At 38.6% G+C, this 16,530-nt stretch overlaps 1 protein-coding gene across 11 annotated transcripts in view; it reads left to right on the top strand.

Moving 5' to 3' along the window:
* Positions 1-16,530, top strand: part of AGTPBP1 (ATP/GTP binding carboxypeptidase 1) — a 75,044-nt gene that overhangs the window by 44,766 nt on the left and 13,748 nt on the right. For 8 of the 11 annotated variants that reach the window (XM_040089840.2, XM_040089842.2, XM_058424234.1 and 5 more), the window contains 2 exons: positions 272-448; positions 5,695-5,855. In XM_040089840.2, coding sequence (XP_039945774.1) covers positions 272-448; positions 5,695-5,855 — 338 coding nt within the window. Of the gene's footprint in view, positions 1-271; positions 449-4,081; positions 4,224-5,694; positions 5,856-16,530 lie in introns of those variants that run through there. The other 3 variants (XM_058424235.1, XM_058424236.1, XR_009208640.1) reach the window with 2 other exon arrangements.

Below are 16,530 nucleotides of genomic sequence, written 5' to 3'. Positions count from 1 at the left end.
GAAGAATTCTCTTGTATCCTGATCACGTGACTAACAATTTAGTGATTGAACTTAAAAAAAGGATTTTGAAAACTAGGAAAAGGCCTGATGATGCTCACTTGAACACAAAGTGTTTTGAAAACGCAAGATGGAGAATTGTTTCTTTCTTGTTTTTTTAATTCAAAATGCACCAAATTTTCTGGTACCAGTTTGTGATTATATGGTCTCTTTTCACCTTCTTCCATATGGGAAATAAAAGAATCACTGTATTTTTCAAATTGCTGTCCTGCAGGCACTCCCCAAGATCCTGAGTCAGACTGCCCCTGCATTCTGCATGGGCAGCTGCAGCTTTGTAGTAGAAAAGTCCAAAAAATCTACAGCACGAGTTGTTGTCTGGAGAGAGATAGGAGTACAAAGGAGCTACACAATGGAAAGCACATTATGTGGATGTGACCAGGGCAAGTATAAAGTAAGAGTATACATCAGTTAAATATTTCTTGCTTTTCAATTTCTTCCCTTTGCATTGGTATCTTACCCTGTAACACTGCTTGCTCAAATCTTGCTTGCTTTAAGCTTCTGAAACCTTTTAAAGTCTGGGTACGCTAATGTTAGGATGAAATGATACGATTTTCAATTTTGAGGGTTCCATAGCAGTTATGCTTATGGGCTGTTTTAACAAGATTAATATTAATCATTGCTTGTAACACGTGTACACATGTAGTTAAAAAACCCCAGAACTGTGCTGCCCAACAGATTATTAGAATTGGGTAGTAGTAAATGCCAATACTGTAAAAAAATTTTCCTTTACATATGGCAATTTCAGACTTCACCATGGCAGATCATGGTTCTTCAACAGATATTTAGCAGTGTCCCTTACAGAATTTTCCCATATAGCTGGGGAAACAGGCTTACAAACCAAAACAGTTTCATATCAGGTTATCAGCTCTACAAATTACACATCATCTCTGAACTCACATAGTTGTGTGGCTTCTTGACTTAAATTTTGTTTTCATTTTCTCTGCTTGAAAAGTGTTAGCAAGGCTGCATATCTGAAAACAAAAGATGACCCTGTTGGTAGTGTCTCACTACTAGACAGTATGCATGGAAGAAGTGGATTTCCTCTGCATGAAAGTTGAATTTAGGGATGCTAATCAAGAAAATGATCACAAGCCTCAAATAAGGTGCTTGACAGAAAGAGGATCAGAAGGCTGTGTGGGACAGAAACAAACAAACAAAAAAAAGAGTTGAAACAAGATATATTTAGTATATTAATATATGCTCCAACATCTGTGTTTATATCCCTAGACAGTAGGAAGACAGATATTTTGTCCAGAATTTCAGTATGCCTGTAAGTACTACATTTTGTCAATTAAAAACAGATGCATTCCTGCTGTTGTCAGAATATTCCTCAGACGACATCATTGTAGAGCTTAAAAAAAGATAAATCATCCAATTTGCATATTTTTAAATTTTGAAAATATTCTTAAACATGGACTCATGGCTTTAGCAGTGTTACTACAGGAAGTACTTAAGAAAAGTGAATTGAAAGTGCTTTGTGGACAAACTTTCAAGATACTTAAACCTCCAATGCTATTCTTCAGTAATGAAAGGAGAAAATGTCTGAATTTCGTGGAAGAATAATTTACTCGGGGGAAGAGCATTCTTTTATGTCATATAGACTAGCTGAGGAGACTAAATTACTGTTCTGCCATTCATTTTATGGTGTAAAGCAATTTGTGAGCTCTTAGTCATCTCTGAACATACAGGAAGAGTCTTAATTTTTTCTTCACTACGATAATGCTCAAACTTATTAAGAAAATATATCTAAAAAGTCAAGGTCATGGACTTAAGCAAAGAGCTGCATTTCTCCAGAGAGAAGATGGAAGAGATGAAAAGTCTTAAGCTCAGGGGTTTGGGGGGGGGGAACTTTTTTTGTGTTGTTTTGTTTATATTGGGGATTTATTTTGTGGAAGGAGTAGGGCCAGTAACTCTGTCAATAAACTTGTGGTATAAATTAGATTACATACGTCATTATATGTTATTTCAAAACAGAGAGAAATTCCCTTCCCTCCTACTTCCCATCCTAAAGGACATGAGAATTCTGATCTGAGGGATGGAAACATAAAAGTCTGAAACACTTTGTTAGTCTTATTCTTGTTTGGCATCCTTGCTGGATTATGTTCAAAGCATGAAGAGGAATACTTAACAGTTTGGTTCTTTGTGGAAGGAATACTGAAACTTTGCCAAAGCTGAACATAATTTTTCTTTTTATCCTAATATATTTTTTTACTTGGACAATGATGAATCTAGACTTTTTCCAGCCAGGAAGCTGTTGAGCTGAAGTTAACTATTTTTAACTCAGTTTAGGAGCTCTGGTGACAGAGTTGTCTCTGGAAGCAGGTTCGTGTTTTGAGATGGTCACATGGAGACTTTGTAGTCTGTTGACGATGAGTGCTGCAAACATAGGTCAATCACATGTGATTCAAGATGTGAGGAAAAAAAAAAAAAATCACGTGAAAGAATTCTCCAGGATCTACTATGGAATGTAATTAAGATGCCAAGCAAAAGAGCAATCAATGTCTTCAATGATTCATGCCATCTGAAAACAGAAATCAGTGTCTTTCCTGACTGGAGATAATTGCATTTGGAAGTATTGCTTGACTTTTAAGTTAATCGAAAAGCTTTTACTATCTGGCAATCTTATGATGCACTTAAAGAGAAGACTTCCGGAAATGAAGATTTGGTTAATTTCTCGGTAACCATGATTTTTCAGTCTCTAGAATTTGAGTTCTCAAAAATGATTATGTCTTTACAACCTCTGCTGAATAGGAAATCAAAAGATCTACATGATATTTTACTGTCCAGTTGACTCCCCTGAATCTTTATATGGCTGTTTTCCTTTTATTAAGTACGTATAAAGTATATTATAGAAATATTCTTCTCCACTTGAGGTCACAGTCTGCTGTGCCTTTGTTTTGTATCTTTGCTTTCAAGTAGCAGATTTAATCACTGAGATATTCTATTGATATGACAGTACCTTCCTGACATTCTTAGTAAGGAAGACTTCAACCCTCTATCTAAAACTTTACTGTCTAGAAGAAAGACAGTTGTATAAGATGTAGAGGAAAAGAAATTAAATTTAGTTTTAAAAAAAGAAGAAGCTGTGTTAAGATGGCTTGAGCTTAAAAGCAATGCCTGTAGCATGTCAGTAGCTTTAATAGGCCTCAGTTAAAGGTGCTGGAACAACAGTTGAAGATCATTAGAAGATAAAGAAAAGGAGTGTAATCAAGGCTTCAGTGAAAATGAACTTGACCTCAGGTCCCTTAGTAAGGGCAACTGATGATGATTTCCTGAAACAGACTTTGGATCTTTTTTCATGGAAGTGAAGAGGTTTGGCTGATGGAAGAATCAATGAAGAAATTTGGTATTTGTGCAATATTACATTATCCCTTATAATAAAAGAAATTCAAGAAGCAAGTAAAGATTTGGCATGAAGCTTTTACCACAATTGTGGTAGACCCTTCAATGTAGTAAGTTGAAAATTTATCCTTCAGGTGTTTCCCAGTTGGATCAACCTCCAGTCTGATCCATTTCGTTTTCTCTTTGGTTACATCCTCTTTCTGCTGTGTTAAAAGTAGCAGCCACAGAACATGCGCACGCTATTTATCTTTATAATAATTGTCTTTGCACTTTCCTTATGCTGTACTCTTGTCCTTCTTCAACTTAGAGACACTCCTGTTAGACATAACCTGTCTATAAGAAATCTACCAACTAACGATAAATTCTTCAGCAGCAAATGCAGATGATACCTGGAAAAGTTTTTCAGCCATCAGTTTTACACATTAGTAATCTGTGTAACAGTGAGATTACTGTTGGCTTTCTCCTTCCTCTTCTACATACTTGTTGCCTCTTGACCTTAATGTTATTTTAATCTCTTTGGGGCAGGGTCTGTGTCTTCCTGTGATTAGCGTAGTGGAGCCCCAGCTATGATTGGGGTCTTCGAAAGTTAACAATGTGCAAACAAATACAAAACAAAGCCAAAAAATTGGCCTCTGTGGATAAGGTACTGCTCTGAGTGAGGAGAACTGATTTCTCTTCCCAGCGGGGTCAGTGACATGCTGTGAGACACTGTGCAAATCGCTTCAACCCTCTCTGCCTCCATTTCTCCATCAGTACAGTGAGGATAATTCTTCCTTTACTAATAAGTGCTTTGAAACCTACAGCACAAAAGCATTATAAAAGAGGTAAGTAGTATTACTATTAAGAATAATACTCAGATATTCAACTCTTGTTCACTGCTAACAGATTTCAGTACCATTTGGCTGGAGGATGGCACTGTTCAATATCATGAATATAGCTTTATCTTTCTTGTTACTAAAAAGCACCTTGTTTATGAGTACTACCAAGGCAAAAAACTCAGAAGACAAACAAACTTTTCTTCTATTAAATTATGTTCAAAGCAGCACATGGAGAATGTATGGGCTGTACCACTTCTGGAGCAGCACACTTTCATTTAAACCTTGCATTTTAAAACGCAGTGTCCGTGTGGCAACACATACAAAGCTTGTGTGGTTTTTCCCTAGCTTTTGGTAAAAAAATATTCCTGTTTCATTCTTTTTTCTTATTTCCTACTTGATGACTTAGGTTACCACCAATTCTTGGCTCTTCTGTTTCCTTGTTTGTTTTGTCAAAGCTTCTTTTTAACTAGTCTGTGTATTAATGGTTTAGAACCATCCAAGCGAAAATCCTAGTAAATTTTCTAGAGATACAGAAATTGCAAAAGGGGAAATTGAGTTGCATCGTGCCACTGAATTTGCTAGTGTGCATAGAGTTAGTACTAGCCAATTACACAACTGCTGAAGCTCAATCCAGATTACTCTCTTTTCAGAAAGTAGTTGAGGACAAACATTATGTCCCTGTATGCTGCACTTCTGGCTAAATTAAAAATGTAGAATTACCTGATGGGAGGGTTTATCAAATATGTAAACCTGGAGAGCATTACATGAGTTCTACCTTCTAAATAGGCTTTGCAGAGGAAAATGCCTGACTATGTAATTCAAGTTAGAAAAGAGCTATGGCTTTTGAGAATTTGTTTGTTAGTTTTAATTACTAAATATGTGAATAAATACTTTCAGAATTAACACATGTGGCTGCTAACTTATAGGCAGGGAAGAGACATCTGTCTCATGGAGTAACTGCTGCCTTAGATAGTCTTACCTATGTGTCAAAACATAGCAATGAAATTGATCACAGCCATAAGTTCTCTCCTTTTTAAAATTCTGATTGATGGAATTTATGTTGAGGAATATTGTATTTTAGATTAGTTTTATAAATCTTGTCTGAAGTTTTAAAAAAATACTTTATACTTAAGAATCTAGACATTGTCTCTCTTCCAATGCTACTGGGAAAAGATTTGTTAATATTGTGGGGGCTAGAAGTGTAAACTAGGAAGCTCCAAAGAATGTGGATGTGTGTGTTCAGCCTTGGAGGAATCATGTAGGTATTCCTGAGTCTTCTCTGATACTCTTTCTAAGTGTTTATTCTATAACTCTGATTGTTTCTGTCTTTAAGACAAGATAATGTATTGAATAAAGTAAGAAAAGATAATGTATTAAATAAAGTAAGATAATATTAACCTAAAGAGTTATTCTGCAGTATGTGTGGGTCCATCTGCATGTACCTATTTTGTATTTTTAAATCTTATTTTCTAATTAGGGGTTGCAGATAGGTACAAGAGAACTGGAGGAGATGGGAGCAAAGTTCTGTGTTGGCTTGCTGCATTTAAAAACAAAGTCCTCATCTTTGGAATACAATCTGCCTTCTAGTCTGTTGGATATTGAAAATGAGCTGATTGAGTCAAGCTGTAAGGTGACAAGGTAGTACACTTTTATTATATTCACTTTTTCTTTCGGGAAAAAAAACTGTAGGTTCTCAAGTGGTGTAAAGATTTCTTTTAAAAATATTTTTCCACCCATCAAAAATAATGCTGATGTGTTGTGATCTGTTACTGTAACAATAATATGAATATGTTGGAGACTTATTGTGTGAATTAAGTTGCTTCAAACTTTGAAAGTAAACAATACAGACTGAGTTAGACTGTCACATTTGTTGCTGTGATAAATACTAGCAATTTTAATGTCATTTGGGAGTTATTGCAGGCCATAAAATTCAATAGTACGTCTTAGGTCTCAATTGTCTCTTTCAAAGTGTTTTGTGTGTGTGTGTGTGTGTGTGTGTGTGTGGTTTGTTTTGTTTTCCTTGCTGTGGTATTAAAAAATGTATTTAAATAGACTTAAAGTGTGTGAGTTAAAGCACTAAGAATTGTAAGTATTTCTTCCAAACTTTCTTCTCCTTGTTTCTCCTCTAGCAGAAGTATATAACAAGACTTGAAAAATTTAAAACATATGAAATAGTTTGGGTCACAAAAGAAATTAATATGCTCAGTAGCCAGGTTACTAAGTTGCCAGTTCTTAAAGCTGTAGATAGGCTTGCAAATGTATGCATACATTGCATCTTTACATTCACGTAATTCATCACTGAAGTATCCACATGTACATGGTAACTAAGGATGGACAAAGAAGTGATTTCGAATGTACAAGCATATTTTTCTGAAAATGTGGTGAACCAACTAATAACGCTGAGTTCCAGACTTGGGAAAAAAAAATCATTGGAAAGGAGTAAGATTTACATGGTATAATATTTCTATTAGTATTGGCTGTAACTCCAATGTAGCTAAGGCAATAGAGTGGAAATCTGGGGAAAAAATGAAATTTGTTACTGCTTTTGTACAGCTGAAACAAGGAAGTACTTGACAGTAAGACTTACATTGGATGTAGGATTAATAAACAATTTGTCTGTAGGCCATAAAAATCTGCCAGAGCTATGAGAGGGCATCTGTGACACCCTATGACAGGGAAATAGTGTTTATTTCCCTCATTCAGACCCATTAGTGTTACTGGAATATTAAGTATTGAGAGAAATGGGACCTTGTTCATGCTTACCACATACAGATAATAATGAAAAGCAAAGTACAAGCTAGAAGGTGACAAAAACAATAGAAGTAACAATCGGATTTCTTAGGAAAGTGGTTTAAAGTGTATGAATAGTAGCTGTGATATGCTGCAGTGATGGTTGGATCGCCCCAGTACCATTTGCTCACTAGTTGAATGTCAGGATGTTTGTGATGACTGAATTTTTACTGTCAGAATAAGTTTCATGCTTGGTTAAAGCTGAGTTAGTGATTCCTGGAAAAGATAGTGTCAGAAAGTGGATTTGGGGTAACCAGAGAAGAACTTCTGTAAGTGTATAAGTAGTAAAAGAAATTTCAGGGGAAATGGCCTACAGGTGAATGGGGCAGGAGCCTGGGTGACTCAGGACATGTAAAAGGCTGAAGTACTGACTGCCTTCTTCATCTTAGTGTTAACGAGAAAGATTGGTTCTTGGTGTGCTAAGGACCCAGACACTGGGGAAGGATTGGAGCAAGGAAGGCTTACCCTTGGTGGGAGAGGAACAGGTTGGAGAATACTTAAGCAAGCTAGTCTTACCTAAGTCCAGAGGTCCTGATAAGATCCACCCACGAGTACTAAGGGAGCTCACTGATGTCACTGTGAGGCTGCTCAATAATTTTTGAAGGATCATGGTGATTGGGACAGGTGCTTTTGGACACTGAAGGAAATCAGATGTTCTGCCTGTCTTCAGGAAGAACAGGGAGGAGGATCCAGGGAATTATAGGCTGGTCAGTTTCACTGTGATACCTGATAAGGTGATCAAACAACTAATCCCAGAAAGTATTTCCAGCTACTTGAAGAGGAGGTATTCATGAGTAGTCAACATGTGACCCTTCCCCTCTCCTCAGCACCATTGGGGCCTGCATACCTGGAGGATTGTGTTGTTCAGTACAAGAGTGTCATGGACATACTGGAGATAGTCCAGTGAGGAGCTCCTGAGATGGTGAAGGGATGGATGTACCTCCCACATGGGAGGGGATACTGGGAGAGCAGGGACTGTTAGTCTGGAGTACAGAAGGCTCAAGAGGCATATTATCAATGTATACAAATACCTGAAGGGAGGTTATAAAGAAGGTATAGCATTGAGACTCTATGTAGAAATATTTATAATCCTATTTGTAAAGAAAGTAACTAGTACTTGGAGCTTAAAAAACCCAGCAGGTTTGGTTCCATCCAAAAGACTAGGTCATGAAAATCACAAAAATAATTGCACTGGAAAATAACATTCCTAATTGGATGATAAAGTAATTTCATTCAGTGTATTAAAAGTGAATTTATACCTAGAATTAAAAAAAAAAAAAAAAAAAGGTTTCACCTAACATGACCTTTGGGTGTTATACAGATGGTGAAAGGTGATAACCAAGTGCTTCTGCACTAAAGAAATTAGGAGAGTGGGGAAAAAAATCAAATTCTGTGCGTGTAAGAGTTAATACTTTTAATGAATATGGAACATCGACATAAGAAATGTTGAAATTTATTAGAAGAATCTGTTAACAACTGTTTAAGTTTTTTTGAGTCCTGATGGCTTTATTTCTTAAAGTCATTAAATGTAAATCTAAAACCACTAAAACATGAAACAGAAGAATATGCAGCATGAAGTGAGAAAATAGGTACATTGTTCTCAGTATTCACCTAGCAATACTGTATAACTATGTGAGAATCTGGATGGAAAAACTGAATGTGTGAATTCCAACGACTTAATTTAAAATATGGCGACAAGACTAAATGTGTCGTGTATTTGTACCTGGTCTGAGCAATCTGCTGTCCCTGCCCACAGCAGGGGGGTTGGAACTAGATGATTGTTAAGGTCCCTTCCAACCCAAGCCATTCTGTGATTCTGTAATAAACAAGAAACTACTATTTTGTTCACAGAACCTCCACTATTAGCAATAAAAGTGCCACACAGTATTTAAGTTTGCACATTATCTTCTTTTATTCTTTGCCAAAGGGATCAATACTGCCATAGGTGGCATTAAGAGGTGGTCCCATTCTTTTGTTGCCAGAGGCTCAGAAGTAGAGTTTTGCTATATACCTTAGGCCATATTAAAAAAAAATCAGTCAGCCAAGGTGTGCATTTATTATTCACTTGAGTGGTGGAAATACACAGAGAGCCTCTGTCGAGCAAAGTTTATAAAGCTGATTTCTATTCCTCTTCAGAGAAAGTCATGGGTCAGAATGTAGTCATACAGTTTCTTGTTTTATATGCCCAACTTCAATTCTCACTGTACCGTTACACTGAAAGAACTGCTTATACTTCCTTTATACTCACATGATTTGCTGCTTTTTACTTGCCGTTAGAGACAAATGAGAAGCTACCTACAGACAAAGCAGGTAAAAAGTTCATCAATAGGAAATATAAACAAGAATGTTTTTACACAGCTGTAGAATTCCTGTAAGGTTAGAGTTGAGTAATTACTAAGATTGTGGTTATTTGCTTTATTTTTGGATATTACTGGTATTACTTTTTACCAAAGCACAGTTTTAATGCTTTGGAGACTAAGCAGGCAAGTTTAAACACAGAAGCACTGATTTTATTTTTTGCAAATGATTTTGAGGGTTTCTCAAAATCTTTTTTGGTTTTCCAGGTTGTAATTATAATGACCAAGTACATGTTAACATTTTAGAATATATTGCCAGTATTTCATTACACATAGGCTGAATTTGCATGAGTTCATTTTGAACCATGTCTGAAACAAGAAAAATAAAGCAATAAGTAGATTTATTCCCTCTGACAGTGAACTTTTAACATTTTACATGATGTATTAAACAATTAATTTTTCTTTAATTATTTCCAACCTATATGACAGTGTTTTCATCCCAATTCCAAATGAAAAAGATTAGACTAAATGTAATACTGGTCTTGTGTTGAGAATTATAGTTGCTGTGCTGACAGGTTTGATAAGGGTCTGTGTGCAATGAAACAAAAACATATGACCGCAGTCATAACTGTTACAATTTACTAGACTTATCCTCTGCTCAAAAACCTGACTACTTTTTGGAAATTCTAGTTCATTTCAGTGATTCTTTTGGGGCTCATTTTTGTGTTCTAGAACATGGTGTGGTTGTATTTGTTAATTTGATTTAATTATAGCAGAGAAGCAGACTGTGCTTTGGGACCCAGCATGTCTAGAAAATGGTAGAAAAAGCAGACAGCCAAAAAGAGCTGTGGGAAGAAAAACTTGATGAAAAATCCATTTCCTGCACTTAGTCTTACACTTGAGAAAAAATCACCAGACTGGTGAGGCAAAGGGGTATATGCAGTGGGAGTTATGTATGACATCTTGCAAGGGATTTCTGTCCAAGCTGTCAGATAGGTATTGTCCTATTTTATTTCCCTCCCTCTTAATAACTTTTAAACTTCACCCAGACATTTGTATACTCCTAATCTTCTTCACCTGGGAATAAAGGTGTTTTCCTTCTTACTTTCCTGCAGGGTTGGAGCTTTTCTTGGCCTTTCTTCCAGTGCCTTAGGAGAACAACTTTGTAAAAAAGAAGGCATCTTATACTGCAGCTTTTGTCCAGTCTGTCCCATTCCGAATGCTGGAGGAAAAAGCTACTAAAAATCCGATTCAGAATTCCACTTGTGGGCCTGGTAGCAGTACCCATGCACCAGGACCCTCCTCTCGCGTCAGTGAAAGTGATTGCTTTTCATTCTGTGTAGACTGTAGCATGAGACTACTGTTTGTATTCTCTAGGGCAAAATAAGGAAACTAGTAGCCAAGGATAAAACAAACAAACAAACAAGAAAAAAGCGTGATAAACAGCTTATATATTCTTCATACCATTCTTTTAAGTTTTCTTCTACTCCTGATGGTATGATCCAAATACTACTATGGGCTACAGTTAATCATTGATGAATCCAACTGATGTGATTCAGTTTTGAATTTCATAAAATATATTTCAGGGTGTATTTCAGGGTTCATCAACATAGAAGGTGTTGATGTTGCTTGTAGTTAAGCTGTGGAGTAAAATTTTGTAACTCTAAATGTGAAGATATTTTAAAATAATAATTAAAGAGGAATTGGGTGTCCAGCTTCTTATGGCTTAGAAAAGAGTTGGATACATTCTCCCCTTTAGCCTTGGAAATTCCCTTGAGAAAATATCCTTATTACAAAAAACACATAGGTTAAGAGCAGCTGAACTAGACAGCACTTGTAGTTGCATGTTGCCTTGTAGTGTGATGTTGCCTCCTGCAGCAGGATTGCTAATCTCCAGAAGAGAATATAGACCCTAAGGAGAAATTAGAAGGGAAAGTATGGAGAAACAATTCCTTTGTGATACTGCATAACTGTCTTTCTCATGTAAGATATTTTTTTGCTCCCATGACAATGCAGTTTGAAAAAAAAACATTAGTACATTAGAATTCTCTCTCCTTCATTTTCCCAGCTCCCCAGGTAGCTGCAACTCTCCATACTTTGACAGGGAATATTTCTTATTTTTTTGTTTCAAAGTTGTAAAAGGTATACACATTCCCTGTAGTGTCAAAATACTGCTAATCTCCATGGGGTTGGAATTGGTAATGGCTAGGTCTGCCTTGAAGATTAATTTTTCTGTAATTGAATCTTGTGGATAATGAAAAATCCAAGTATATATTTATGGGACAATTAAAATATTAATTTGAAAAAATATACCATGTTAGTGAAAAGGTTTAATAAATTTTAATATGTTTGGAGCATTAATGTAAATGAAAACCACATAGTAAGGCATTATCATTTTAAAAAATTATAGAGTCATGGCATAGATGGGAAGGGACATTAAAGATCATCTAGTTCAACCCCTCTGGCATGTGGCATGGACCAGTGGGGGTTGCAAGGATGCAACCCATTAGATGAGGTTTCTCACACCCACATTCAACACTTGAACACCTCCATGGATGGGTGCATCCACAAGTTCTTTGGTCAGTCTTTTCCAGTGCCTCACCACTCCCACAGTAATAATTTCTTCCTAGTATTTAATCTAAATGTATTCTCTTTTAGTTTAATAACATTCCTTCTTGTCATATTAATTTCTAACTGTAAAAAGTCATCCTTCCTCTCTCTTGTAAGTCCTGTTTAGGTACTGGAAAACCACAGCAAGGTATCTCTGGTGCCTTCTGTTCTTCAGGCTGAAGAACTCTAGCTCTTTCAGACTGTCTTCATAGGAAAGGTGCTCCAGCCCTCTGAGCAGCGTAGCAGCCTCCTCAGAACTCACTCCAATGGGTCCATGTCTTTCTTATGCTGGGGCCTCAGAGCTGGATACAGAACTCCAGTTGGGATCTCACCAGAGCAGAGCAGAGGAGAAGAATACCCTCCCTCACTTTGCTGGCCATGCTGCCTTGGATGCGGCGCAGGAACACAGTTGGCTTTCTGGGCTGCATCTCACACTAATTGACTCATGTCCAGCTTCTCATCCACAGGGCTTTGCAGAGTTGCTCGCAATGACTTCTTCTCCCAGTCTGTGCTTGCGTCTGGGATTGCCCTGATCTGGTTACAGAACCTTGCACTTGAACTTCATGAGGTTCTCTTGGGCCCAGTTCTTAAGCTTGTTCCTTTGGATGGCATCCCATCTGCTGTGTCTACTGCACTGCTCAACTTTGTGTCATCTGCAAACTTGCTGCAGGAGCACTTGACCTCCTTGTCCTTGTCATTGAGGAAGGTCTTAAAGGGCACTGGTTCCAAGACAGAGCCCTGAGGAACCCCACTTGTCAGCAGTCTCCATGTGGACATGGAGCCTTTGACCAAAACTCTCTGGCTATATCCATCCAGGCAATTCCTTGCCTGTCAAACAATCTACTCATCAAATCCACATCTCTCCAGTTTGGAGATAAGCATGTGTCTTGGTTTGAAAAGACAGGTATTTGCTAGGGAGAGGCAGGCCTCTCTAGGAATGGGGAATTCCAGTCCTTCCCTCCAAGTTATTATAATTTGGAAGATTGAAAAAAAACCTTTTCAGTCAGAGCTATGGGGAAAGGAATAACAATCCTTTACTAGTAAATATAACAGGACAGACAAACAACAACAGCAATTATAATAATAATGAAACAGAACCAAGAACCCCGAGGGGCTTTGTCTCACAAGTCCTGGGCAGTCTGATCTCTCGGGACCCCGACAGCACCAAAGCGAAACGGTGGAAACTCCGGGCTGATGGCTGGAAACGGCAGGTTGTCCCCGGCAGGCAGGGGTGTGTCCCGGCAGGCGAAGGGAGCAGTGCTGGAGAAGCTGCGGTGGCTGGACCCGGGCTGACCCAAAATCCAGCAGGGCAGGCGAAAAAAGTCTGAATTCCTGGCAGATGATAGAATTCTCAGGACCAGACCCTCTGTTAGCAGTGGAATCCACGCAGCTACCAGTCACTCGGCTGTCCTCCCCGGAAAACAGACAGCTGAAAAAGAACCCCCACCCTCTGCTCCCGGGAGCCTTTTTCCTCCCCCTAAACTAAGTGATCCACCTTTTGTCTGGGTTAAGCACCCTTTAACTATCAGTATTTAGTCTCCTAGCAACTTATTGGGGGGGAAAAATTCCACAGGAAAACTTAACCCCCAACAGCATGTCATGTGGGACCACGCTGAAGACCTTACAGAAGTCTAGGTTGATGACATAGACTTATCTTCCCATGTCGATGGTTGTAGTCATTCCATCATAGAAGGCCATCAGATGGGTAAGGCATGATTTGGTCTTAGTCTCCAGGTGTGGAGAGAACACTGTGCTCCTGATCCCTTCAATGTCTTTCCAAGAGACATGAAATCCTTTTTGATATTTTACAATTTCATTGTTGCAGCCTCATTCAACCCTACATGAAAGAGTAGGAGTGGCTGATAATCCTCTGGTTTTACCAGTCTTGGTAAACTTTGTAGCATGATGAATGTGTCCCTGATAAGCAGCAAATCTTGCTAGAGAGGTTGAGTGGTAAATGGCTGCTTCTATGCGTCTCAGTGAAGATTATCCAGTAATTACCAAGCTTCATGCACTTTTGTTGGCACTTATTCTTATATGATTGTACTAGTTTTATAATGCTGTTCTTTTCTTGTTCTTGACTACTTATTGTGGAGTTTTCTCCTCCTAGCATCATAGTGTCATATTTTTTGGTAGCAAGGGAGAGACTCTTCCTTTCACTCCAGGAAGAGATGAGAGTCCAGTCTCCTGCCTTACAAATCCACCAAGCCTATCAGGGTTAGATGCCAATGTACTTTCTGTTTCCAAGGTCTTAAAGCAGCACTGTCTCCCTGCCTGTGTCAGTGCATATTCCCATGCATCAGTCTCCTGCTTGGATTCCCAAATAGTACGCTGCCTGATGAGCTCCTCACACAGCATGGCAACCTGCACAAAAGACAGGTTATCTATCCCGGCACACTTGCACCCATGACACCTACTTCTGCCTTCAGGGCTGTCTTGGTTTGAAAAGACAGGTATCTGATAGGGAGAGGCAGGGCCTCTCTAGGAACGGGGAATTCCAATCCCTTCCCTCCAAGTTATTATAATTTGGAAGATTAAAGAGGCTTTTCAGTCAGAGCTATGGGGAAAGGAATAACAGTCCTTTACTAGTAAATATAACAGGACAAACAAACAACAGCAAGAATAAGAATAATTAGAATAAGAACCCTGAGGGACTTTGTCTCACAAGCCTGGAGCAGTCTGATTTCTTGGGACCCGGGGAGCACCAAGCTGAAACAGTGGAAAACTCCGGGGCTGATGACTGGAAACGGTGGGTTGTCCCCAGCAGGCGGGGGGGGATGTGTCCTGGCCGGCAAAGTGAGCAGTGCTGAAGAAGCCACGATGGTTGGACCCAGGCTGACCCAGCTCCAGCAGGGCAGGCGAGAGGCTCTGAATTCTGGGTGCTCTGGCAGATGGTAGAATTCCCAGGACTGGACCCTCCGTTAACAGTGGACTGACTATTCACGCAGCCAGCCATCACCGGACTGTCCTGTCCAAGACTGAGGGCAAAAGGAACCACCCTCAGCTCGCGGAGCCCCTGATCCTTTTCCTCCCCCTCAAACTAAGTGATCTACTTCTTTTGTGTGGGTCAAGTACCCTTTAAGCATCAGTATTTAGTCTGTTAGCAACTTATGGGGGAAAAATTCTATAGGAAAACTTAACCCCCAACAAGGGCCAGAGGGACTTTCAGATTTTGGAGTTCCCTGTAGAGGGTCTGGGTAGTTCTTTTATTCTTCAGCAAGTCTTTCTGGGTCTAGACATATACCCAAGGTGGCTGTGGTTTCTCTTGGTTTTAGCCTGACAGCTGCGATGTGTAGATGCCATTTTTGTTATAGAAGAAGACTGCTTCCTTTTCTTCCCCAAGTAGAATTAAGTGGCCTTTTTTGTGTGCCCTTCCTAGAGAGCTGCTGCCCCATGTCCTGACCACAGTAACACACCCTGGTCACACGCACTCTCCAGGGCCATTTGAATCTGCTGGCAATACTCACACCATGTCAGCCTCACTCATGAGAGCTGATGGCTCCTGGTGGGTCTCTCAGCATTTACTCATGTTTCTCTGACTGTGGAAGCTCTGCCCAGCTTTTTCTAGTGCTCAGCGTCTGGAATTTGCCGTGGCTGCTGCTGCTGTTGCTGCTATCACTGCTGTGTTTGCCTGGCTGACCTTAATCATTAAAGAATGTTTTAATTAATAATTAAAATACATTTTAGAAAACTATTATATTAATTCCTAAATTCAGTGTATTCAGTGGCAGGTGATGAACAGAATACTCTTTTGAATGAAAGACATATTCCTAAACTTCTTCATAAACTTGATGACCATAGTATTATATCAGGTGTATTAATCAGGCATTAAGGAATTCATCTTTTCACCCATAAAATATTGTTTAGGTAGATTCACAGAACTTCAGAATTTCATATAGTATTCTCATTTAACAGCCATGACCTCAAAGAAAATGCACAGATCGTGGCATCCCTTACATTACAAGACTGTAGGTGTGGGATAAACAGCCTTTGCTAGCCTGAGAAAAATAAGTTGTTTCCTTTTAAAAGAAAAAGCAGGTGTAGGAGTAGAGGAAGAAGGATTATTGCACAAGTTAATTAGAAAGAGCCCAAGGGAAAAGTTAGGAAATTAAATCCCATAGAATCAGCATGACAGCAGCTAAAAATATATCGTTACAAGATACACTGAGGGTGGGAAGCAGCAGGGAGGCAAATAAAGAATTTGATTAAACAGTATGACACTTTTTCAGGTATTTGATTTTATATATTTCTTGTGATCCAGCCTCAGTAAAACAGTGGAGTAATAATTACACTTCTCAGATTCATGCTAACCTTTAGAACAGAGACTACTGAAAAGTTAAATATTCAAGGCTAACATTTGCTACATCAAAAGACAGCATATCATGGGAAAGTAAGTATATGAGTGGTATGTGACACAGTTTAGATAAAATTTTATGAGGAATGAGAACTTTAAAAAGAGAAAGTGGAAAAAATAACCTTAGTAAATATTACAGTAATATTTATTTTGATTAATAAACAATTGAGAAGCTGTGGTGCGTTGCTCTGGATGGTAGTAGAAAGCTAAGACTGTTATGAAGCGGATTTCAGAGTGTCCTAGGGTGACTTTATGATGCTTG

This window comes from Hirundo rustica, chromosome Z (genome assembly GCF_015227805.2).
Source record: "Hirundo rustica isolate bHirRus1 chromosome Z, bHirRus1.pri.v3, whole genome shotgun sequence".
In the NCBI taxonomy this organism is placed as follows: Eukaryota; Metazoa; Chordata; class Aves; order Passeriformes; family Hirundinidae; genus Hirundo; species Hirundo rustica.
This window is presented reverse-complemented; position numbering and strand designations above follow the sequence as displayed.